Below are 25,880 nucleotides of genomic sequence, written 5' to 3' on the forward strand. Positions count from 1 at the left end.
AGGGACTGGACTTACAGACCTGTACAATAATGGATTTTAAAAGCATTTGTCTCAGCTTCCCTTTTGCCTTCCAACTTGTTGTTTGCTGAACTTTATTATGTTTTTATTGCCCCATGGGAAGTTGTTCCTAATTAACTTCTGTCCTTTAGGAGTGTTTGCTTGAGGAGCATTGGAGCTGGCCCAGGGGCTCAGTGTGAGGATGGCAGTGGTGCAGTCACTCTGACAAGGCCATTCAACTGCACTTGTTCTCTTTGCAAAGCACTGGGAGTTGTGTTATAAATTAAAAACCACTCTTTCCTTCTCTGTTTCCTAACAAAGGGATAAAAACAAATCAGCCCAGTCCCCCAGCAGATGATTAACCAAGAAATGCTCTGCTTTTGCCAGCCTTGGAGTGCTTGTGTGGGCAGGCAGCTGCCACCAGCTCACTGCAGGAGCTGCAAACAGGACTCACTCAGCTGGGGGCACTGAGAGCTGCCAGTGCACTGAGATAAGGAGGGGATATTCCAGCTCTTGCTGGTCCTTTCCTGGGCCCTGCTCTGGGGTGAGGTGTGTCAGCCTGTGCTGGGGCTGGAATCCCTGACTCAGACACTCAAAGGGAAGAGTTGATGCTGAGCCTTGGGCTGTCCTGGGAGTTCTGCCCCAGGTGTGGACCCAGCTGATCAGTCACTTCTGTGCATGCTGCATTCCCAGTCTCCTGGCTTGTTCCTGTGCTCCAGCCTGAGGAGTTCAGTGTCACAGGTGTGGCTTGAGTGAGGCTGTGATTGTCTCCCAAATTTAAATCCCATCGGCAACGTCCTGTGCCCTGGGACTTCAGAAGAATGTATCACTTACTTCCATTGAATTTTCACAGTATCATGGGAGATTTCCCTGCATTATTAGAGTGCAGCACACTGGAGAAACAGATCCTGAGCTGAAGGGACTCCCAGGGATCCCCCAGTGCCACCCCTGCCCAGACCCCACCAACCCCACCCTGGGCATCCCTGGCAGCGCTGCCCAAAGGCTCCTGCAGCTCTGGCAGCCTCGGGGCCGTGCCCATTCCCTGGGCAGTACTAGCACCTCTGGGGAAGAGCCTTTCCCTAAAACCCACCCTAAATCCCTCCAGGCCCAGCTCCAGCTGCTCCCTGGGTGCTGTCCCTGGCTGTTAATTTTCTCCAACACCACCTTAACAGGAGTAAAAGCATTTTGTGCCTCTGTTGGAGCTCTGCTTTGGGGCCATCCAGAGACATTACTCTAATTTTTGATATGTGCATAATGCCAGGGTGGGTTGGTGCTTGTCAGGACTAGAACACCAATGGCTTTGATTTCACTGCCAGTGGGTGCCCTGGAATGTGAGATAGGAGCCTCTAGGGAAGAAGGAGACCAAACCTAAAAGTTCTGCCAAACACCTGAGCTGGTTCTTCTGGTGTTCACGGGGTGTTCAGGAGAACTCCACTGGTTAAAATTTCTTCTCTGGCATGAGTTCCTGGCAGCACTCAGAGCAGGTGAAGGAGAAGCTGTGGCTTCAAGGCTGGATTTCAGACAGACAGCCATGAGAAATGGGGAAAATAGGGAAGCTTTTGGGGTTTGCTTTTCATTTGTTTTGAAAAAATCAAGTAGTGTGGAAAAAATAGTGAAAAATGTGAATGAAATTGGAACTGTATATGCCTTTGAACAATGTTTTTTAATATTTAATAATTCCCTTGCTTTGTCCTTCCCCTTTAACAAGGACTCTCTCTGACATTGATCAAGATGGGAAGCTGACAGCTGAGGAGTTTATCCTGGCTATGCACCTCATTGATGTAGCGATGTCTGGTCAGCCACTGCCTCCTGCCCTGCCCCCAGAGTACATCCCACCTTCATTCAGGTGACTGCTCATCCCCTGGGAGTCTCCCTCCTGAGTTCTGTATGTCATTGGGATGGTTCTGGGAGTGCCAAGTACAGGAACGGAGCAGTGAGCCCTCACCTTTTGCCCTGTGAGAACAGGGTTTGGGTGGGTGTTTATGCTGGCACACCTTCCAGACTTGCTCAGTTTGACCATAGAAACCTAGATTTAAGTTCAGGCTTATACTCCTGTAGAGCAGTCAGAAGGTATTGGAATTCCAAGGTGGATTTGCACTGCACCACATCCAGACCTCCTTTGGTACAGCTGGGTTTGGGAACTGTGTAGTCATTCATCACTTCTCTTGTTCCATTTTACTTCTTTGTGGAGAAATAGATGGGAAGAAAGTAACAGCAGTGAAAATAAGTGGTTTTTTACTGTGTTCTTCAGATATCCTCCTAAAGATTCCCAGTTTTTGTGTACTCCACCTGGGATCTTGCTTTTAGCTTGACTATAGTGAGCTCTTCCTCTGTCTGCTGTTTTTACTGTAGTTTAAATCAGCATTTCCCCAAACTCAGATTGGTTAGGGAAAAATCTCCCCTGAAGTGAGAGATCTTGGGGACAGGGTTGAACCCATCTGGAAGAAGAATTTGAGACACCAGTGAACTGCTGGGATTCTGGAAAATCTTGTTCTCCTGAGGCAATGCCTGAGTGAGACCCTCTGGGCAGCACTGTATGAACATTGAGTACCACAAAACATTACATCATTCCATTTAATTTGATCTCATCATTAAATCATAAGTAGTTTGAGTAGGCCTGGGTTCTGTTAAGCACCCACAATTCCTGTTTCCTTGGCAGACGAGTTCGCTCTGGCAGTGGGATTTCTGCTGCCAGTTCAGTGTCTGTAGACCAAAGGTTACCAGAAGAACCAGCATTGGAAGAAGAACAGCAGCAACTGGAAAAGAAATTACCAGGTGAGCAAGGGAAAGCAAGGATATTTAGTGTGCTGTTCCCAGAGGGTTTTTCCATTGGCTCACAGCCTGGGAGGTTACATGGGCTGACTGAGAAATGTCTTTTCAGAACAATTTGGGACAGGTCAAGGCACAACCAAGATATTACTGAGTCCAGCTCATTCCTGTGCCTGATCCTTGGGGTTGGGAAGAGCCTTCAGGCTCCTCATCTCCTGCATTCCCCACCCAGCCCTTTGCAGCCCTGGCACAGCATTCCAGGGAAAAATTCCTGCTGCCTTCATCCTCTGAATTAGGTGGAGCAAAGCTTGGCTGAGGTGTCTGTGAAAGATCCCAGTACTCCCACAGAGAGCTGTTTCCTTGGAGTCTGTGTAACAGTGTGGGGCTTAATACAGATTTCAGCAGTTCCAGGGAAAGAACTAAAGGAAGAGGGAATTGGCAGCTGGAAAGGGGCACAAACTGGAAAACACAAGAATTCAGCTGGTTCAGCAGGAGTTGGGCTGATGTGTCCAACTGTGCACACTGGGAAGGCAGTGTGGGCTCTCCCTGGCCTTGCATCCCAAAGATGTCCATGCTGGCCACACGAGGGAGAGAAACCTGCCCTTTGGGCTGTGGGAGTGGCACACAGAGGGTATGAAAAGGAACAGAAGGTGAAGTGAAAGAATCATTTGGATGGAGGTGCTGAGGAGTGAGGCGAAGGAGGGACAGTCCCTGGGACTGCAGAGGGATGTCAGGGAAGCTGTGCTGGAACTGAGACTGTTCTTTTAGGGCAGTAGGTGGTGAGGATATGGTTCTGCAGGAATCCAGACTTCTGAGCTCAGCTGCTCAAGAACCTAAACCATTTCTTTTCCTGACAGTAATGAGTAATCTAATGAGAATAGCAACTTTAAGTAAGTTCTGGTCATTTGCATAATGGCCTTTTGATGATGTCAGCAGCTGAATTCTTTGCTCTACACTAATGGAAATTATGGCTCTTGGACTTCTGCTATTATCCAATGTGCTGAAGAAGTCAGATCCATGTCCCCATGGAGGATCAGCTGGAGAATGGTTTGTCTAAATTACTTCCCTTGCTGAGTTTTGTGGAGCAAGCTGGAGGCCTGAGGAGTGGAAATGGGAATTCCCTCCTTGGTTTGCTGAGGATGTGGCTTTGAGGGGATCAGCAACATCAGTCTTTCATAGTTCTATTTCTCCAAAGCATCTAGTCTTATTTGCAGGGCCATCCTCTGAAACTTTTTTCTAGCTCCATTTTTCTCTCAGCAATGTCTGTCCTAATCCATGGCATTTCTAAGTCATCATTTCTGATCTCAAGGTTTGCATACAGACGCACACTGTGTGAGCCCTCTGTCAGGCCCTGAGAGCTCTCTACAAATCCATTTCCCACACTGAATCCATTTCCCATTTCCCACACTAAACCCCAGGCTGACCTGTGGAGCCGTTATCCCTAGTGGGGAGGTGCATCCTCTCCTGCTGGCAGGTGGATTGACTTTGCTGGGGATTCCTTTGGGTTTCTATGGTTTATTTGTTTCCAAGTCAGTGGCAGAGTTTAACTGTCCTTTTGCCCTGCATTTCCATGCACGAAGTGACGTTCGAGGACAAGAAGCGGGAGAACTTTGAGCGGGGCAACCTGGAGCTGGAGAAGCGCAGGCAGGCGCTGCTGGAGCAGCAGCGCAAGGAGCAGGAGAGGCTGGCCCAGCTGGAGAGGGCCGAGCAGGAGAGGAAGGAGCGCGAGCGGCAGGAGCAGGAGCGCAAGCGGCAGCTGGAGCTGGAGAAGCAGCTGGAGAAGCAGCGGGAGCTGGAGCGGCAGCGCGAGGAGGAGAGGAGGAAGGAGATTGAGAGGAGAGAGGTAAGCTGGGCTGGGCCCTGTGGAGTCTTGGCTTCTTTTTTTAGCCTAGGTTGGGATGAAATGTGTGAGAGGGAATTTCTTGTTGGGACTCAGGTGTTTATCGGTTCTTGTCTCTGTTACAGTCTCACAAACCCTGAGTTCTGCAGCACTTCAACAAACTAAAAATGGAGCCCCATCTCTCTCTCTACAAGGCCTTTTAAAGCCTGTAGAAATTAATAATAATAAACAGTCCAATTAAGAAATGACACCTCAATTATTTTCACTTGTAACCCAATACCCAACCACCCATGCCCACAATGGGGGCGTTTTTATCCAATTCCACAAAACCACCCAAACCCATGGAGAAGGAGGTGAGGAAGGAGCAGTCTCCACCCTAAAACCTCCATCTTGCTTTATATCTATTCCTGCATTCTAAACCTTAAACTCTGAGTTTCCCACGCTGTGATATCACACACTTCTATTCAAACTCCACCCCCACAATCCCAGTTTTGCCATTCCATTTTGGAAGCTTCTCCACGGCCTCAGGTCAGTGCAATGTTCTCCTGGGGGTCAGTGCCTGGCAGCACAGAAAGTCTGAAATTCTCAGCAGACAGCATTCCAGTAGTGCCCCAGCTTGGGAGCATCCAGGTGAGTGCTGGGCACTCGGTGTGGTGCTGCCAGGGTAAGGAGCAAACTTTTAAGGCAGGAACTAAAATTTCTGGGGTGTTAAAGGCAAGGAAGGGGCAGTTTTTGCTTCATTTGTCCTGTGAAATTAATGGATGAGACACTGACATCTAGGACAACATGCTCCTTACCTCTCACTTCTTTAAAAATAATATTTTGATTACTGTTGTTATTATATTAGGTGTTAAGAGGTGTGTGAATGAATGAAGAAAAACTTCCAGCATTCATGATTTTCCAGGGATGAGTTCATTTCATAGAGTACCAGAATGGTTTGGGTTGGAAGGGATCTTCAGGATCCTCTAGTTCCAGCCCTCTGCCATGGCAGGGATAACATTCACCAGACCACGTAGCACCATCCAACCTGGCCTTTGATTTGTTAAAGGAAACACACCCTGGTTAATCCAAACATCTCCCCTTTTCTCCCATTGCCAAACCTTGATAGATTCAGCACAGAAACACTTGGCTGTTCTTTGCAAAGCTGCAGATGTTGCAGGTTAGAAAGAGATTTGGGTATGTCTTAGAGAGTTCTCCCAGTCTTAGTATTAAACAAACCTGTTAAATCAGCAAACTGGATCAAAACAGAGGGAGTTTCTGTTCAGTCACTTCTGTGATGCCTCAGGTTTAGCTTTTCTATTTTTCACATTCTGTGCTGCTTCAGTGTGTGGGTCTGGGATTTATATCAGGGGATGCTGAGCTCTGTGCACAGAGCAGGGACACAAAACAATTCCTGCTCCAGCTGGGCACCAAGGACAAATGATCCAAATCTCAGCCCAGGAGCACAAACAGCGTGGGCTAGAGAGAGTAAAACAAGCAGGGTGGGACTGCCTGGGCTGGAGCTGGAATGGGACGATGAACTCCAAGGTGCCAATGGAGCAGAACTGATCCCAGGGAGAGCCCCGGGAGCGCTCGTGCATTTTGGGTCATTTGGGTGCAGCCCTGGCTGGGCTCTGGTGCTGCCCAAGGTGCATCCATGGAGGAGATCCTTTGAATAAATCCCTGCTTTGTTCTGGAACTCCATCCAGCCTCTGCTCCAGGGCAGGCTTGATAAGGCATCATTTGCTGGAAGCACCCCCTGAGCAATTGGTGTGTGTAGAGCCCAGAGCAGCCCCCCATTTGTGCCAACGTTCTAACTGAATATCAGAATAGGAATATCCCAAATTCCAGATGCTGATTTTTGCATCTGCAGGCTGCCAAACGGGAGCTAGAGAGGCAGAGGCAGCTGGAGTGGGAGCGCAACCGGCGGCAGGAGCTGCTGAACCAGAGGAACAAGGAGCAGGAGGACATCATGGTGCTGAAAGCCAAGAAGAAAACCCTGGAATTCGAACTGGAAGCTCTCGTGAGTGGTGCTGGAGCAGCTCACACACGCACAAACACAGTGGTGGTGACTGTGTCCTTGCTGTGGTTGTTTTCTAGAATTTCCACCTCTGATATTTCTCTTAGTGTCACTTGAGGTATTTTTATCCCAATTGTGATCGCAGAAAATGTCACTACTTAGGAGAAAAGGCCACATTTTGTCTGGAGATCCTTAAAGCTTTTTCCTGAAAAAAAAAAAAAAAATTTTTTTCAAATATCCTGTAAATTTTTCTATCTCATCTGTAGAGGACAGACTAAAGATGTAAATGAGTTTTAGAAAAGGAGTTAAAATAAGTTTTTAGATCCAGACTTGCACAACTGAACATTTTGGTTAAAAAATTATTAAATAGGTATTTTTCTTTTCTTTTAAAGAATGATAAAAGAAACCAGTTGGAGGGGAAGCTCCAGGATATCAGGTGTCGGCTGTCGACCCAAAGACAAGAAATTGAAAGTACAAATAAATCCAGAGAACTCAGAATTGCAGAAATCACCCATTTGCAGCAGCAGCTACAGGTGAGAAAACGTTCTCTAATTTTATTATTAGCTTTGAATTTTGTCCTCCTCAAAAACATCAGGATCCTGAGCAAACTTGGAATGAGCTGTTCCTCACACTTTAACTTACAGGAATGACAAATTATGTCCTGCAGAGGTGTGTAGGAACTGCTTCCTACACTTGAAGGTGTTTGGGGTTATCCTTTCATCCTCCTGGGCTCCTGGTGTGGGCAGCAGGAAATGCTTTGGCTGCAGGTGGTTTTTGGGGGTGAGGAGAAGGAAATTGTCCTGTGTTGCTGTTTGTGTGCTGGGGGAAAGAGCTGACTGCAGTGAAGTGGCTTGTTGATGGGTTTTATTTCATTTTCAAAAATAATGAACTTTAAAAATTGAAGCTCCCAGTGAAACCAGGGAGTTGTGGATCTAAACCTGGCATTTGCCTTTCTTACTGATGTAAAATTCTGTCACATGAGAGCTGGAGGTGTCTGCCTTCAGTGAAAGAATATTCCCTGTCATTTGTAAGGGTTTTTCAATGGGCTGTAGTGTTTGATTCAGGAATTCTTCTCTTTATTACGTACTTCATAGGGCTTGAAATTAGTTCTTGGCTAGTTCTTGTGTCTCTCAGTGTATTTGTACCAGCACAAAGAATCTCACACTTACAGAGCTGAGGTGTAAAACCTGGCTTAAAACCTAATCCTGCTGTTTTATTATAAAAATTAGTGATTAAATTAAAATGTAATTAGATATTAAGTTAAAAATAAAAATAATTTAAATATGATTTCTTAATTAAATAATTTTTCTTTTAAAAACCCTATAAAGATAAATACAAAACAATTTCATAACTTACTAATAAAATACTATAAAAGTCACAATTTATGAAACTGTAATATACATATCCAAGTCAAAACACAAAATACCATTTCAAACACTTTTAATCCCAGCTGTAACAAAAACAAACAAACAAAAAACCACAAACCAAGATTTAGTGGTGCCTCATGTGAGGATCAAACTCACAACCTTCAGATTATGAAACTGTTTTTTTGAGGGTCTATGCTTTTTATAAAAATTTAAATAAATTTAAATGTATTTAAATTTAAATATTATAATAATACTTAAGAAATAGTTTTTATTCTAAAAATTATAATAAAATAATTCCATCCCAGCTTCACTCCTGCTTTCCCTGGCAGTTGTTCTGTTGGGTTTTGGGCTTTGAGGTGGCTTGGCAGCAATAGCTGTGGCTGTGTGGTGATGCCTACTCTCATTGATCTCCACCACTGATATTTCCCTTAGTGTCACTTGAGGTGATTTTATCCCAGTTGTGTTCCCAGAAAAATGTCACTACTTAGGAGAAAAGGCCACATTTTGTCTGGGGAGATCCTTAAGGCTTTTTCCTGAAAAAAAAAGATTTTTTCAAATATCCTGTAAATTTTCCTATCTCGTCTGCAGAGAACAGACAAAGACATAAGTGAGTTTTAGAAAAGGAGATTTTCATCCTCTAAACTCTCAAATAGGTTAAAAAATCAATAAGTGTCATTATCTTTGTAGGGTGATGTATCTTCACTGGAAGTAGTTGAGTTTAATCCATCTGACACTTGCTGTAGGAAGATTAATTAATTCAGAGGAGTAATTATTCTTCAGCCTATTAATTACTTCCAAGATGCAGTTCCATTAAACTTGTGGGAGGAGTGGTGTCCCAGTTAGTGCTGCTGCTGAAGATGTGTGGCTGTTCTCTGGCTCTCTGCTCGAGGGATGCTCAGAGGGCTCCTGCTCTCCAGACACCTGGGCTGTGCTGGGAATACCTTTGTGCTGTCTGGGGCTTGCTCAGTGCTGCAGGGATTATTTACCTCCTTGGTGATTGGAAGAGCATTTTCCCTTATCCAAGAGGCAGGAGTTGGGTTTTCATTTCCCCTCCACGTGTGACATTACTCAGCTCTTGGCCGTTTATTGTTGCAGGAGTTTCCAGAGTTTATGATGCTGTTAATTTCTTTCATCTGTTTCTTTAGTATGAGGCAGGGATGTGGAATCCATGTGGTGGGTGTTCTTGGCTAGATGCTTATTCCATGGCTGTCTGGGCTTGCAGGAAACAGGACTTGACCCTCAGGATGCCTTGGCATTCTCTGTCCTTACACACTCCCCAAACTATTCGGTGCATTGAGTAATCTGGGATGTTTGGAAGTGTTCTGGCCTTTACAAACAAAGCAGCTGATGTTGTGATCACATTCCACCCTCAAATGCTGTCCTGTGCTGCTTTTTGTGCTCTGAGAAGGAGAATTTCGTTTTCATGTTGATGAACATTTTGCTGCTTGGTTGATCTGCAGCATTCTTAGAGCCACAGAAACACAGAGAGGTTGTGTTTGGAAAGGACTTTAAAGTTCATCCACCCCTGCCATGGTCAGGGAGCCTCCCACCAGAGCAAGGCTTTATACTGTGTATATTGCTGATTCTCATTTGTTCCAGGCAGCCAGTGGTCTCAGGATGGCAGACAGGGAATGTCCTGAGCTGGAGGGACCCCCAGGGATCCCCCAGTGCCACCCTGCCCTGCCCAGACCCACCAACCCCACCCTGGGCATCCCTGGCAGCGCTGGCCAAAGGCTCCTGCAGCTCTGGCAGCCTCGGGGCCGTGCCCATTCCCTGGGCAGTGCCAGCACCTCTGGGGAAGAGCCTTTCCCTGATTGCAGCCTGAGCTGGCCTGGCCCAGCCCCAGGCGCTCCCTGGTGCTGTCCCTGGCCCAGAGCAGAGATCGGAGCTGTCCCTGCAGCCCCAGGGAGCTCTGACCTCAGGCTGCTCCAGGCTGAGCTGCCCCAGGGACCTCGGGGGTCCCTCTGGACCTTCTCCACCTCTGGGCACTTTCCAACAGCTTCTGACCTTTTATTGAGACAGCCAGAACTGTCCCCAGCACTGGGGGTGAGGCTGTCCCAGGCAGGGGAGGATTGGGGGTTATCCAGCTTTTGGGATCTCCCTGAGGGGCTGGGAGAGCTCTGTTGCTGTGTCAGGCCCTGCAGCTATGAGGGACACGTGCAGCTCCTCATAATCTAATCTGTATTATCTGAATTTTGCTGCTTTGCTACTTGTGAATTCCTAAAGTGCTTGACTGTGCTGTGTGCTGTCTCAGGGTATTTTCTGGACCATCAGGAGCTCACAGGAGGCTGCAGTTGTTGCATAACGCTCAGAGCTGAGCTGACCACTGCAGAGCCCTTCAGGGTCTGGCAGGTGGAAAGTGGGACAGCCCAAAGCCACGGCAGTGCAGTCAGTCCTGCCTTTAACCAAAATTAATACTTTTTGTGGAATTGCGGGATCACAGAATGACTTGTTGTTGGGATGGACTTTAGAGCTCATGCAGTGCCACCCCTGCCATGGCAGGGACACCTTCCACTGTCCCAGGCTGCTCCTATCTGGCCTGGGACACTTCCACAGATCCAGGGGAGTCCACAACATCCCTGGGGCTCACTCTGGTGTTCAGGGATCACAGGACATTTATTCTTAGCATTGAATGATGTCATTTGCAATCCTCCGTGACAAATTGAAGCTGTCAGCTGCTTGATTCCTCAAAAGCTTGCAGTTCCAGAGAATTGCTCAGAGAAGTTCCAGGGTTTGTAGGAAAGATGGGATATTGAGACTCAGGTGCTGTTTCACCTCATGCTGCTGAAGATCTTTTGACAACTTGAGCTGGGAGGTCCAGGCTTCAGAAAAGTGTGTGAGGTGGCACTTCATGCTCTGGAAAGGGCCAGGGTTCTACAGGAAATAGGATCTTCCAAAGGGACCCCTGTAACACAGCAGTTCACAACCTTCCAGACACGTGCTGAGTTTGACAGAGATGAGAATCCTCTGCCAAGAGCTCAGCATGGAGATGTCAAGGACTCAGGGACACTCATCCCACAGGGCTTGTGTTTCATGGCTTTTGGCCAGAATATGTTCCTTTAAAAGGAAAATCTTTATTTTGTCTTCCTGTAACTATTTGTCTTACTATTCCTGACCTGAGTTGCTAATCATTAACACTGTTGTTAATATTATTAATTAACTATTAGTGGAGGGGACAGCCGGGGGGTCGGGCTCTGCTCCAGGAACAGGGACAGGAGGAGAGGGAACGGCCTCAGGCTGGGCCAGGGCAGGCTCAGCTGGGACAGCAGCAGCAATTTCCCCATGGAAAGGGTGCTCAGGCCCTGGCAGGGGCTGCCCAGGGAGCTTTGCAGTGCCCATCCCTGCAGGTGTCCCCTGGAGGTGGCACTGAGTGCTCTGGGCTGGGGACAAGGTGGGCATGGGGCCCAGCTGGGACTCCCTGGGCTGGGAGGGCTTTGCCAGCTCCAGGGATTTTGGGATTCTGCGTTTCATTTTTTAAAATCAGAGTTAAACATTTTGTAAGTGCTTGTTTGAACATTTCCTCCAATTTAGCCTTGTGTCTCTGCCCTCAGTTTTGGGTAATTCCAAGCCTGGCTCAATACTCAGTGAGAATCAGATCAATTCCATGCATCTACTCACCCTTCTGGACTGGCAGAGAATGTCTGGGATCTGTGGGGATATCACACAGACAGTGCTTGGATAAGATCAATGATACAGAGGAGGGAAACAAGCAGTAACACATCATTCAGTGAGAGAACAAGTAAAGCAGAAGTGAAGCAGGTGTGAAGCACCACATCTGAGCTCTTAATATGAGAAAGGTTTCTTGTAAATTAAGAGATAATAGGTCAAGATGTGAAGGATGGAAATCTTCCTTTTTAAAATACATTTTTATCAAACAAATAAGTTACCAACTCTGGATTTAATCAAGGTAATTTAGGTCTGGTGGCTGCAGTTGTCCCTCACTCACCTGGTGCCTGTTCTGTTCTTGTTTTCCCTGCCCATGTCTGTGCTCCAGGAGTCCCAGCAGATGCTGGGCAGGCTGATTCCAGAGAAGCAGCTGCTGAATGATCAGCTCAAGCAAGTCCAGCAGAACAGTTTGCACAGTGAGTAGCTTTTGGGGCATGCCTGAGCTGGGGCAGGGCACGTTCCCTCACTATAGTGTCCCCTGGAATTGCTCTTTGTGTGTTGCAAGATGCAGATGGGAAGATGTTGCTTTCTGTGACCTAAAGTGTTCCACAGAAGAAAATACTGACTTGACAATGTGTTCCAAACCAGGGGATTCCCTTCTCACCATCAAAAGAGCCTTGGAAGCCAAGGAACTGGCACGGCAGCAGCTCCGGGACCAGCTGGATGAGGTGGAGAAAGAAACCAGATCTAAACTGCAGGAAATTGATATTTTCAATAATCAGCTGAAGGTAACCCAGGGCTCGTTAAGCCTTCCTGAATGTTCAGTTAATTATTTTCTAACCTGATTGTGGGGTTAAAAAATGAACTGAAATGATTAAGAATGTCAGTTTGGGGAGCATTCTCAATCTGTTTGTTGAGGATTTTATTTAATCTTTATTCTATTTAAGAAAATGCTGCTCAGCTTTCAAACTCAGGGTTTGAATCAATTTAATCTGTAGAGTCTCTTCAGGAGGAGATTTGAGCCCTGATTCTGAATCCATGATTGCAAAAATGAAATTACCAATGTCTGAGCTTTTGCATCCAGGAAGGGCAGGACAAGGCCAGCGAATCTGCTGGAATCAGGAGTTCAAATTGAAATCTTGAATAAAAGAGACTTGATCTTCTGCTGCCACCCAGAAATGTTATCTGCTGTCTGTGTGTTCCTGCTTGTCCCCTGTCCCTGAGTGTAGCTGCCTGTGGTTTGTGGTTTCATCCTTTACTGCTCAGTCTTTGTTAAAACTGTGATATTTTTTGTGTATTTCTGCACTGGCAATGTCAGAGTTCTGCAGAGAGAAGTTAGGAATCAGTCTGTAGTTACAAACTTTTAATAGCATTCATTTTTTCATAAATATTCCAATGATTAAGTACTTTATCTGCTAATTCCGCTGGTGGGTTCTCCTGAAAGCTGACCAAAAATGCTCAATTTCCTGCAAAGTGTCACAAATTGTGCTACAAAGTAGTCAGCAGGAAAATAACTGTGACGGAGACATTAATGGAGTTGTTACGAAAGTTGATCAACTGGGATTAAATCAACCAATTTAAGATGGAAGGTGGGGTTGAATTGAAGCAACAAATTGGTTGTTTCAACTGGAGTTATTAATAATTACAGGAAAAATTAAAAGTGAGTCCCTCTTTTAAGGGGAAGATTAAATCATCTTCATCATTTGAAGATGATTCTCCTAGTCTGAGACAGGGAGGATGGGAGGGGAGTATCTCTGCAGAGTCAGACACAGAACAAACAAAATGGGCACAAATTATATGTAAAAGAAAATAGAATGGTCTAACCCTTGCTTAATTAATCCTTGAGGTTTAAACCTCACTTAATTTTTCTTCATATTTGGGTTTTGGATAGATCTTAGCATGTTGTGCTTCTTGGGTATTATTTTTTTTTATGAAGTCCTTTAAAAGTGATAAATTGGACCAAAGGATATTAATTCTAAAATTAGTGCCTGCATTTTGTTTGATCATAAATTACCCAAACATAAATGGGAAAAGGATGAACAGTCTTGGCATTGTGACAGCAGCAAAAAAAAAAACAAACCCAAACCAAGAAACCAGACACCCAAAACTTAGTCTTTTAAATATTTAAGGATTGCACTTGCCAGATAACAAGGTGATGATAATTCAAAATGGAAGTTGCCCATTAAGCACAGATTTATCAGCATGTGCCAGGAATGCCTTGACTAAAGGTAAATGATTTTGCAGTTTAACAGGAAAATTGATTTCAATCAATTGATAAGGAGTTATGTAGACACTTGTTTGGAAAGAACAGAAGGTCTCCTCTGGCCTGAGGAGATTGTGGGACTCGCCTGCCAGGAGGAGCAGATCAGGAGGAGCTGTTTGTGGGGATTTCTGCCTTGCTGAGCTTCCTGGGCTTTCTTGGAAGGGTTGAGTTGAGGAAGGGCAGTCACAGAATCCCAGAACTGTCAGGGTGGGAAGGGACCCTCAGGATCACCCAGTGCCACCCCAGCATCACCCCAACCCTGTCCCCAAGGGCCACATCCAGCCACCTCCAGGGGACACCTGCAGGGATGGGCACTGCAAAGCTCCCTGGGCAGCCCCTGCCAGGGCCTGAGCACCCTTTCCATGGGGAAATTGCTGCTGCTGTCCCAGCTGAGCCTGCCCTGGCCCAGCCTGAGGCCGTTCCCTCTCCTCCTCTCCCTGTTCCTGGAGCAGAGCCCGACCCCCCGGCTGTCCCCTCCTGGCAGGAGCTGTGAGAGCCACAAGGTCCCCCTGAGCCTCCTTTGCTCCAGCTCAGCCCCTTCCCAGCTCCCTCAGGAACTCTCCATTCCCTTCCCAGCTCCCTCAGGAACTCTCCAGCCCCTTCCCAGCTCCCTCAGGAACTCTCCAGCCCCTTCCCAGCTCCCTCAGGAACTCTCCAGCCCCTTCCCAGCTCCCTCAGGAACTCTCCAGCCCCTTCCCAGCTCCCTCGGGAACTCTCCAGCCCCTTCCCAGCTCCCTCGGGAACTCTCCATTCCCTTCCCAGCTCCCTCGGGAACTCTCCATTCCCTTCCCAGCTCCCTCGGGAACTCTCCAGCCCCTTCCCAGCTCCCTCGGGAACTCTCCAGCCCCTTCCCAGCTCCCTCGGGAACTCTCCAGCCCCTTCCCAGCTCCGTTCCCTGCCCTGGACACGCTCCAGCCCCAGCTGTACTATGGAACTGACAGTGGGAGCTGAATTCAGAGACTGCTCCCTTTTATAGTTTCTCAAGATATGCAAGGCATATTTTGGGAGGCTGAAGGATTTTATAACTGGATTTAAAACCCTAAAAAGGCACATGGACTTTTGTGGGCTCAGCATGGAAGGGGTGGAGAAACCACTCAGAAGCTGCTGAGTGCAGCAGTGATTCCATGGCTGTTCTTCATGGAACTATGGAATGTCCTGAGCTGAAGGGACCCCCAGGGATCCCCCAGTGCCACCCTGCCCTGCCCAGACCCCACCAATCCCACCCTGGGCATCCCTGGCAGCACTGCCCAAAGGCTCCTGCAGCTCTGGCAGCCTCGGGGCCGTGCCCATTCCCTGGGCAGTGCCAGCACCCTGGAATTTTGTGCCCAAGGCCAGTGAAAGCTTTCCTGGAATCCTGGATTTACTGGGATTTGTGTGAAGTGGGTATTCTCCAACCACAGGGAACACACCTCTCTCATATCACATGATGTATCAGTGATCACAGCACTCCAAATCAGGTCATTATGAGCTCCCATAATTCTCACATACAATTGCCTTAAAAAAATGAAAAATCTGCGACAACTTTTAGGAGCCACCACTGGAAAAGTGACTGACATTGACAATAGGTAAAAATTGGCTTGTAAATTAATAATTTCCCTAAATAGCAGAAGAACTTGTTGAGTTCTCAGTTGCTGGGTGTGTCCTGTGGTGCCACCTGTGTGATTATCAATTATCCAGGCAGCTGGCTAATGCTTGCAATGAAATGGGAAATTTTTCAAATTGTGTCTCAACGATTCCACCACACCTGAGCTCTAAATATGATAAAGGTTTCTTGTAAATTAAGGGATAATAAGTCAAGATGGAAAGGATGGAAATCTTCCTTTTTAAAATACATTTTTATCAAACAAATAAATTGCAAATTCTGGATTTAATCAAGGTAATTTAGTTTACCAGACAACTTTTCCAAACCACAGCAGTTTACAGGATACTCTGAATTTGTCTCCATGTTTTTATGTTCTGTAATGAGTGAATATTCATATAAATGTTAAAGTACATCATCTTTGCTGTGTGTCTTAATATCGTAGGAGTGATTAGGGAGATGAGATCTTTTTTTCTGCTGGATCTTTTTCGTCTCTCCAAAACAACTGATTTCAATTCCTTCTGATTAGTTCTTTGGAGTAGGAAATATTCCTACAATTTGGTGCATTTCCACCAACAGCTTTCAGGCTTGCAAAATATTATTAATATTTCAGATCAGGTCATTTGAATTGTAGTATTGGATATCTTAAGGTAGAACCACTTGGTTTCAGGAGATTGCTGGTGCTTGTTTGGCTGCTCAGGTATCCTTTCGAATGAGGTTTGGGGCGTTTTATGATGCAGGATAACCATCTGGTGGCTTGGGGTGTGTTTGGCTATGAAGTGACTGAGTTTGTTACAAGGTTGAAAGTTTGGCCATTTCTTTGTGTCTTGCAGTTGAAGGAGTGAAACTTCTGTGTTCTTTAAAAATCTCAGCCTAGAGATCTAATAATTATTAGATCTCTAGGCTGAGATTTTTAAAGAGCACAGAATAATTATTAGATCTCTAGCTCTTTATTGATTATTAGATGCAGGTATCAATGAAATGGATCTGGTCACTTGTTTATTTTAGGATCATGGAATGGTCTGGGTTGGAGAGACCTCAAATCCCACCCAGTGCCACCCCTGCCATGGCAGGGACACCTCCCACTGTGCCAGGCTGCTCCAGCCCCAGTGTCCAGCCTGGCCTTGGGCACTGCCAGGGATCCAGGGGCAGCCCCAGCTGCTCTGGGCACCCTCAGGATACAGAACTCTTCCCCAGTGTCCCTGGATCTAAACTGACCCTCCAAGCTCCAAGGACCTAATGCCCATGGCAGAATCCAGAATTTCTTGCTGCTGTTCCTGCCCAAAAGCACACAAGGACTGAGTTCATGTTTGTGAAATAGCTGTGCTGAGAACTCTTTCCCAGTGCCTGGCCAAAGCAGTGACCCCCAGTGGGCTGAAGTGTCCCGTGGCTGTCCGTGTGTCCCGTGGCTGTCGGTGCCTGTGTGTCAGTGTCAGCAGGGCACTCCTGCTCCCAACCCTCTTTACATCTCAGCATTTCTTTCTTCCAGTCAGTGGCAGTGGAAGAGGCAATGCTGCAGTGCCTGGCTCTCCTCCTGGGCTGCATCCAGCACTTACACTCCTTCCCAAAGGTCTCCATGGCCTGCTCAGGCAGGACCCAGCTCTCTCTGAGTGAGGAGCCTCCTCCAGTTATGTGCTTCACTTTCCCTAAGCAGATGAGTGTGCAGTGTTTCACTGAGTCAGTGTTTGCTGAGGGGTGCCAGCACCAAACCAAATCAGAGAGAAGAGTTTAGCATTGGATTTTATCTAATCCTTATGCCTGCCTGAGGAGTGTGCCTTGAATTGCAACTTGGGCACAGTTGTAGTGAGTTATTTTTGTCTTTTGCTTATCTGGAATTTCAAGAGTTTAAGTAAATTGCCTGTTTTGGTCACGATTTTCAGAATTTTTAAAAAAGCAAACACTGATGGGAAGAATCCCTACACGTCACTGTAATCTGTGGTTCCAGGTAGGAGAGGGTGGCAGCTCCCTTCCTTTGCCCAAAAACCCCGAGGATGGGGTGAAGGGAGGAATTGTCTGCCAAGGCCAGAGCAGGGGCTTTGGGAGCTGGGGATTGGGGCAGGAAAGGGTTGCTCTGGAAAAGCTTCATGGAGCACAGATGTCGTGGTTTGACAGAACTGCAGGGTCCTTTCCTCTGGCATCAAATGCTCTGCTTGTCTCAGGGGGAGAAGATCTGATGGAAACCTTGGGTTTTAATCCCTGAACATCCCAAGTCCTGTTGTCTTTCTGTCAAAAAGGCACAATCAGGGCCAAAACAACTCCACTTCTACCAGGCAGGTTTTTTTGTAGCAGATGACTTTGCTGTATGTAGTGAATATTGAAATGCTATTGAAATTCCTATTCAATAACATGAATGGGGCTGTTTTAACACCTCAAGTCCTCCTTGTTGGTCTGTTTGGATTTAAATGCCAGGTAAAAATTTCCCTGCTTTTAAGGTAAAACACTCCTTGTCCAGGAATGAGCAAAGCCTTGAGGTGTCTTTGGAATTGCAGCACAGGAGGGGGAATGTCCAGCTGGGAGCTGTGTCTGTGCAGCAGGAGTGTAAGGCTGTGCTGAGCATCCAGCTGGGAATGTCTTGGCTTTTGAGGTGTTAGCAGAATTTTGTTCAACTGGTTTCCAGTAGAGCTGTGGGAGATGCTGCCTCTTCCTCCCATTTGGTAAAACAATGTTGCATGAGATGCCCAGCACATCTTTGTTTCCTCCTGGCTGACCCTAAAGGGATGTATATGGGATTTTTTCATCTCCAAAAATGCTCTATCCTGTGCCAACACTACAAACTAGGTTTGATTTTCTTAACACACACTTCTGCCACAGAAAAAGCCTTTCACAGAACACTGACCCAGCTTGGCTGGGAGGGAATAGTGGGTTAAGATGTCTGTGGAAAACTTAAATGATTCTTAAAATGTCTCTTTAATTCCAGCTTCCCTGGGAACTGATTCTCTTTAATGATGCTGAGCTCAGTTTTCATTGAATTTAAAACTGAGGAGCATTAATAAAATAAAACTGAGACCTGGGCCACAAGGATCAGCTTCCCTTTTGAAATTTTCACCCCTGTATCCAGTGGGTTGGAATCACTTTAATTTCTTTTTGTTTTGTTTTGTTTCTTATGCAATTTTCTCATTTGGGTCAGTGCATGAGGAATGAAAACTTCCTGTGGTTTGTAGATTGTGAATTTCTGAAAAACCATCCAGATACTTCCAGGATTAGCTGTTTCAGTTTTACCTGTACCATATTTTCATGATAAGATACCAATTTTTGAAGTGAATTATTTTCAGTGAAAATCCTCAGTGGTCATAGGTAAATTTTCCCTTTTTCTACTGTAATGCTGAGGAGTTCAGATGCAAAATTCCAGGTCATGCAAAAAAATTCCAGATGAAGGTTGGATTTCTGTTAGTTGGTGTTAATGCAGAGAACAAATCTTGAAAATATTATGGGTTTTATTATTATTATTATTATTATTATTATTATTATTATTATTATTATTCTAATTTTTTCAGGCAATTGAAGAAAAACTGACTTATATATTAATGAGTAGTGTCTGTATCATGACTCATCCCAAAGACATTCCTTAAGGATTTCAGTCTCCTGTGTATAAACCAGCCCTGAAGGTTCTTTAGTAAATCAGCAATAATTGGCAAATGAAACGGATTAAGAGTTGCTGTTGTGAGAGCTCAGAGGGGAGATTTGTGTATGGAATTCAATGAATGGATTCCATAAACCAGCAAACAAAACACAAGTGACTGTTCAAAGATAAAGCTTTGTCCATTTTTCAGAATCCCATTTAAAGATTTTCTGGTTTCCTAACCCTTTAATGGATAAAAATAGAAAAACAGTAGGTGGCTTATAGACCCTGGGAATGAACCTGAAATATCTGCATGGGCAGGACTGTGGCTTTGAGAGATCCCCAACCACTGCCAGGTGTTGTGCCCTTACAGGGAGCTCCTTGGGGCCACCAGTTCTGATTCACAGAGTGGATTTTTACACCTTTTGCCTTTTTTTTAATCCAGGAGCTGAGAGAAATCCATAACAAACAGCAGCTCCAGAAGCAGAAGAGCTTGGAAGCTGAGAGGTTGAAACTGAAGGAACAGGAAAGGAAGACAGTGGAGCTGGAAAAGCAAAAAGAAGCTCAGAGGTAACAAACTGCTGTAGTGGAGCCCTAAATGCCAGCCTCCCCTGGCATCTCCTGGAAAATATTCCTGTCTGCCCAAAACTTCCAGGGATGCAGATGAGGTTTGTGTCCTCTAGTGCCACCCTCTAATGCTTGGGAAGTGGATTGGTTGGACAGCAGCAGCAATTTCCCCATGGAAAGGGTGCTCAGGCCCTGGCAGGGGCTGCCCAGGGAGCTTTGCAGTGCCCATCCCTGCAGGTGTCCCCTGGAGGTGGCACTGAGTGCTCTGGGCTGGGGACAAGGTGGGCATGGGGCCCAGCTGGGACTCCCTGGGCTGGGAGGGCTTTGCCAGCCCCAGGGATCCTGGGATTCCATGAATTAGTTATTTTCCTCACACTGTTTTTGATCGGGAATTGACATTGTCCTTGGACAAGGTCTGTTCATTGCAGCACACCACATGTGTGAGGAGCAGCTGCTTCTCAGGCATTTGTCTCTAATTCTGAAAGAATTCCAGGAGTGGAATAGGCCATGGAGCAGACTGGAGCACACTGGGCATCCTTCAGCTCTTCAGAGCTGCCTTTACTGGGCCAAATTGTTTCCCGGAGAGAATATTTATTCTTTTCTTGGTGTCTTGTCCTCTGGTGGAGGGGAAGGACTAATTAACCCTGGTGGTTGGGAATGGGAAATATTCCCAATAATTCTTTGGATTGCTGTGTAACACTTGCAAATACTTCTCCTCCTTAGCTCTCAGCAAGAGGAAAAGGATGGCCACATGTTCTGATTCCTGCTTTTCTCTTTCTGATTTGCCTGTTGGGAGTCTTACCTTGTGTTGGATCTTTAAAATCCCTTCCAACCCAAAGAATTCCCTGCATTTGTGATTTCTGGGAATCATTGCCATTGTAAGGAGATGCTGGGGAGTGATTGATAACTCACCAAAATGAAGTTAGGCCATGGAAAGCCGTAAAGAGGACACTTGGTGCAGGAGATGAGCCAAAAGCTTTGGTGGCTTTGGTTTGAGTGGCTCTGTTGTCCCCATTGTCCCCCAGGCGGATCCAGGAGCGGGACAAAGCGCGGCTGGAGCGGGGACAGCCGGAGGAAGAACCACAGTGGCCAAAAAAAATCCAGGAAGATGAGAAGCAAAAAAGGGAAGAGCTACCCAAGAAGAAGGAAAGTGAGGATAAGGGGAAACAGGAGATGCAGGAGAAGCTGAGTAAACTCTTCCAGCCCCACCAGGAGCCCAACAAGCCTGGCCAGGCTCCGTGGTCCAACGCAGGTAGGGTCCAGCAGCAGGGAATGCTCTGGGATGGCTCACTTCTCTTCTCCCATTTAACATAGAGCAAGGTGGTGCTCAGGGCTGGATTGGGAGTCTTGTTAAAGTGAATAATGCATGGATTGAGTTCCAGGCTCCAAAACTGGTTCTGTTAGGCATCACTGTTCTTCCCCAAAGGCTGGTGTGCAGCAGAGGGGCAGGCACAGCTCTAAGACTGCAGGGCAAAGGAAGGGGGATCTCAGCTGCAAGGGGCTGGATGCAAGATGTCAAAACTATTTCTGTCATCCTTATTTTGGTCTGGGATACATGCCTTGGGATTTTTTGGAGTAGGAACAATATGTTGTTTAGTCACCCTTTTCCTTTCCTGCTTTCCTTTGTTCACTGGACCAATGACCTGAAATCTAATATTTAATCCCCCTTTTTGCTCTCCGCACATTCACTTTCAGCTGAGAGCTTTTTCTGTGCACTGTATCCTGATTTTTGCCTCTATTGGGAATCCTGCTTCCCTCTTAAGTGCTTTGATACACAGGAGAACTGTTTGGGAATGTAAAACTGGTTTAAATACTTGTCCAAAGCATTGCAAATAACTAAATCCTGGGGCTGCCCCTGGATCCCTGGCAGTGCCCAGGGCCAGGTTGGACACTGGGGCTGGAGCAGCCTGGGACAGTGGGAGGTGTCCCTGCCATGGCAGGGGTGGCACTGGATGGGATTTAGAGTCCCTCCATCCCAGGTCATTCTGTGTTTCTGTGATTTTCCTTGTTGTTTAGAGGAGAAAATAATAAAAAAAAAAGTATTTAGACAATCAATTTTTCTATCTCCCTTGTGTAAAAAAGGGATAAAGTTGTTCTGCAGACCCTGCCAGGTTTGGTGACTCTTGTCTCCATTTCCACCCCATTTTCCAAGTGTTTAAAAACCAGGTGGTTTGATTTCTTCTCTCTGTATCTGTGTGTTTCCTTTGCTCAGAGAAAGCTCCTCTAACCATTTCTGCTCAGGAGGATGTAAAAATAGTGTATTACAGAGCTCTGTATCCTTTTGAATCCAGAAGCCACGACGAGATCACCATCCAGCCTGGAGACATCGTCATGGTAAGCAGGGATTGGGATGTTCCCTGGGAAAAGCCTTCAGCTTCTGCTATGGTTCCATTTTATATGGCAAGAAAGGAACATCAAATCCCAAAAATCTGGTTGCAGGTGTGTTGGTAGAGAATAATTTCCAGTTTTTCTGGGATGTGCTCAGTGGGTTGTGTCAAACTCTGGAGCAAGGTTTGCTTTTGTCTCTCTAAGTTTTAATTCCCTGGTTAATGGCTGCAGGGATTAAGTGGATGTTAATACTAATTAATCATTAATATGTTCTTAACATGCAGAATGAAAATTCATGGGGGAATACTTAAATATTGTTCACTGGAGAAATGTATTCTCAACAGTGTTCTACCCAATAAAATTGATTATAAGAGCTTTTACATTTTAGCTCTGTTTAGCAATGGTGGATTTTGTACAAATACACTTTGTGGCATCCTATAAATTGTAATTATTGGCTTTTTAAAAAACCTGTTCTGGGAAATTGAACCTTTTGGGTTGGTTTGGCTTTTTACTTATTGGGTGTTTGTGGCCTTGGAATGGGCTTCTGGAAAATGCAAAGTGAATCCTGGCTTGGCATCACTGCTGAGGACACAACAGATTGTAAAGCTGCAGGAAATGGTGTGGGAGAGGAGACTCTGGAGGCTGCTGGGAAATGCTGGGATGCCTTGTTTTCCTGGGAAATAGAGGGTGGCCTGGATTTACAGGTCATTCTGGGGGCAAGAGTGATCACTGTCAGGCAGACTTACTGGAAGAATATCAATTTTCCTTAAAGTTGTGATTTTAAGAAGCATTTAATACATTTTTAAACAGAGATTTGCAGAGGAAATAACATTTTTCCTCAAAACATGTGGTTCTAGGCAGTTCTGCACATATTTATCCCTGTTCTTGCAGGGAAAATAACATTTTCCCTCAAATGTGGGATTCCAAGGAGCAGTGAAATCAGTTTGCAGTAGAGATGTGCAGGGAAATAACATTTTTCCCAAAATACACAATCCTAAAGAGCGCTGAAATAATTTTAGAAGAGACATTTGCAGGGAAATAACATTTCCCACCAAAATATATGATTCTAAAGAGCACTCCATATATTTTAAATAGAGAATTTGAAGCCATCTGAGTCTTGTTATCTGTTGTTTATGGACTCAGTTTTAACCCCCTCAGCCCCAGCAAGGTAACTCCTCTCTGTTGCCTTTTTTTGAGTGATTTTGGCCATAATCCCAGCAGGTTCCTGGGGGCTCTGCTAGCCTGCAGAGAGGGTTGAAGGGCTGCTGTGGGCAGTGGTCAGTGCTGTGGGCAGTGTGAGCTGTGCTGTAACCATGCCTTGCTTTGCATCCCTGCTTCCCCTGGAGGTGAGAAGGGAGTGGGTAAGTGCTGCCAGGGAGCTCCTCACTGACCCACCTGAGCTGGTTCTCCTGCACTTCCTTGGCTCAAATAAACCCAGCCCAGCTCCTTCTCAAAAGTGCTTTAGGCACCCTGCGCCAGGGTTTGCTTTTGGTGCTGCCTTCATCTCCTTCCCCGGCCCTCCCGTGTTTGTCCTGTGCTTCCAAAGGTGCCAGGGGTGCCTTTCCTTGGAAAAGAGCAATTTGCAAGCTCAGTGTTCAGGTGAGGCTGCCTGGTGGCATCAGTGCAGCTGCAGTGGAGTTGAATTCCAGCTGGGAGCTTCCTGTGCCACCAAACCCCTGCTCCTTGGATATCTGTCCTCACACCAGTGGAGCTTCCCCATGCTGGAACTCAAATCCTGACCCCTTTTGGGCCAGAGGTCCTGGCAGGCAGCGGGCAGGAGGTGCCACCAGAGCCCTGTGTGGGATTCCTGGAATGGGATTCTGGGCTGGAATTCCTGGGTTGGGATCTGATCCTGGGCTGGAATCCCTGGGTTGGAATTCCTGGATCCTGGGATCCAGCATTGGGATCTGATCCTGGGTTGGAATCCCTGGGTTGGGATCTGATCCTGGGCTGGAATTCCTGGATTCCTGAGTTGGGATCTGATCCTGGGCTGGAATTCCTGGGCTGGAATTCCTGAATCCTGGGATCCAGCACTGGGATCTGAACCTGGGCTGGAATTCCTGGGTTGGGATCTGATCCTGGGCTGGAATTCCTGGATCCTGGGGTCTGGGGTTGGGATCTGATCCTAGACTGGGATCCTGCCTGGGATCCTGCCTGGAATGGGGTTGCAGCGCTCATTCTGTCACTGGAGCTGGGCCTTTTCCAGAGCCTGGGAATGTTCTTTCCAAGAGTGTAACACCAACCCGAGCCCTGGCTGAGGGAACCAGGGAGGAGGAGGATTTATCCAGGAAGGAAAAGGCTTTGCCAGTCTGGGAGGGCTCCACAATTACTCTGGCTTTTTAATTCTCTTATCCTTTCAATGTACTTTAAATTTCTTCCACTGTAAGTTGAGATTGATTTTAATCTTGGCTATAGCTCAACTAAGCTTTTGTGTGGGAACAGATATTCTTCCTGAAAAATCCACAATGGATTCTAATGACAGTTTCTCATCAGTTTTCTTAGTTATTGATTGTTGGAGTTGGAGTCAATCTTCTTTGTGATCCACAGAACTAAGGAGTTGTCAGCTGTGGCTCTAAAGTACAGCTGAATAAATAAAAACAACCTCCCCCACACTAATTCACTTATTCAGGTGTTCATTTAAAGTCTGGTTGTATTTTGGAAGAAATAATCTGGGATTGTTGTTGGGGCTTGTGGATGGTGGCTGTAAAAATTAAAGGAAATTGAAACAAACTAGCTTTAAAAGATTTAAATGAACTGATTTAAAATTTCAGTATGATAATGCAAAACCAGATGTGGCTTGTATTTTAGATGAAGAAGAAACCAGAGCTGAAATGAATTACAAAGTTTAAATTATCCTTCAAAGTGCCTTTTCATGAGTGTGCATAGAGAACTTAATTGGTTGAATAAACAGAGATCTGTATCCTCACAGGCAGTTTTAGAATTATTGCAGCTTCAGATCCCCTCCTGAAGAGCCATTAATTGCATGGGTCTAAAACCTTGTGGTTGTTTGTTTTTCCTTATGCCTGAAGAATCCTGGTAGTTTCTGAGAGCCTGTGGCTCACCTCAGAGATGCACTTTTTAGAACATCTCCACAACTCAGATTTGCCTTTGCAGTGCTGTTTGTTTCCTCTGTGTGGTGATTGCAGTGAGTCCAGCTGGGGTGACTGATCCCTGTGTGGATTATTCAGCCCCTGGGTGCTTTAATCCTTTTTTTCCCAGCTCCCCCCTCAGCTGTGCCCTTCCCTCTCCCGTCCTGCTGCTTTCCCATCTCTGCTGCAGTGGAAATTTTGCTCTGCACTGCAGGGAAAGCACATGGAACCGGTCAAGCACAAAGTGCCTTCATTTCTGGGATTGCCTCGGGCTGCCAGGGGCTGAGAGACAGGAGGGGACCCAAAACCAGCAGGAATGAGGGATGGGTTTGCACCGGGAGGGGAAAGGTGGATGGAACTTCCAGGGGGAGGCACAGAGTCAGCAAATGGCCTGAGAGAAAGGAAACTGGCAGCAGCTCCTCTGAGGAGCCTGGGGATCCATCCCTGCCCTGGGCTGAGCCCCCAGCTGGGGTCAGGAAAGGGATTGGGATTGGGATTGTGCCTCTGTGTCCCACAGGTGAGAGCCCACCTGCAGAGCTGCCCCAGCCCTGTCCCAGCCCAGCAGGAGCTGGAGCTGCTGCAGAGAGCCCAGAGGAGGCTCCAGGATGAGCAGAGGGATGGAGCAGCTCTGCTGGCAGGAAAGGCTGGCACAGCTGGGATTGTTCACCTGCACAGGAGAAGCTTTGGGCTGAGCTCAGGGTGGCCTGGCAGGGCCTGGAGGAGCCCCAGGAAAGCTGGAGAGAGACAATTTCCAGGGATGGAGGGACAGCACACAGGGAATGGCTCACACTGCCAGAGGGCAGGGCTGGATGGGAGATTGGGAATTGTTCCCTGGCAGGGTGGGCAGGGCTGGGATGGAATTCCCAGATTTCCCTGGATCCCTGGCAGTGCCCAAGGCCAGGTTGGACACTGGGGCT

The 25,880-nt window shown here is 46.6% G+C and overlaps 1 protein-coding gene across 7 annotated transcripts in view; it reads left to right on the top strand.

Annotated features, from left to right (window-relative positions):
- The window catches only part of ITSN1 (intersectin 1), a 106,401-nt gene that overhangs the window by 41,193 nt on the left and 39,328 nt on the right, over positions 1 to 25,880 (top strand). For 6 of the 7 annotated variants that reach the window (XM_085587476.1, XM_085587463.1, XM_021538736.4 and 3 more), the window contains 10 exons: positions 1,706 to 1,843; positions 2,657 to 2,772; positions 4,347 to 4,609; positions 6,459 to 6,608; positions 6,998 to 7,138; positions 11,967 to 12,054; positions 12,227 to 12,366; positions 19,425 to 19,549; positions 20,572 to 20,798; positions 21,759 to 21,880. In XM_085587476.1, the coding sequence (XP_085443602.1) occupies positions 1,706 to 1,843; positions 2,657 to 2,772; positions 4,347 to 4,609; positions 6,459 to 6,608; positions 6,998 to 7,138; positions 11,967 to 12,054; positions 12,227 to 12,366; positions 19,425 to 19,549; positions 20,572 to 20,798; positions 21,759 to 21,880 (1,510 nt within the window). Of the gene's footprint in view, positions 1 to 1,705; positions 1,844 to 2,656; positions 2,773 to 4,346; positions 4,610 to 6,458; positions 6,609 to 6,997; positions 7,139 to 11,966; positions 12,055 to 12,226; positions 12,367 to 16,909; positions 16,991 to 19,424; positions 19,550 to 20,571; positions 20,799 to 21,758; positions 21,881 to 25,880 lie in introns of all 7 variants that reach the window. The other variant, XM_085587503.1, reaches the window with a different exon arrangement.

Source organism: Lonchura striata, chromosome 1, assembly GCF_050655825.1.
Source record: "Lonchura striata isolate lonStrDom1 chromosome 1, ASM5065582v1, whole genome shotgun sequence".
NCBI lineage: Eukaryota > Metazoa > Chordata > Aves > Passeriformes > Estrildidae > Lonchura > Lonchura striata.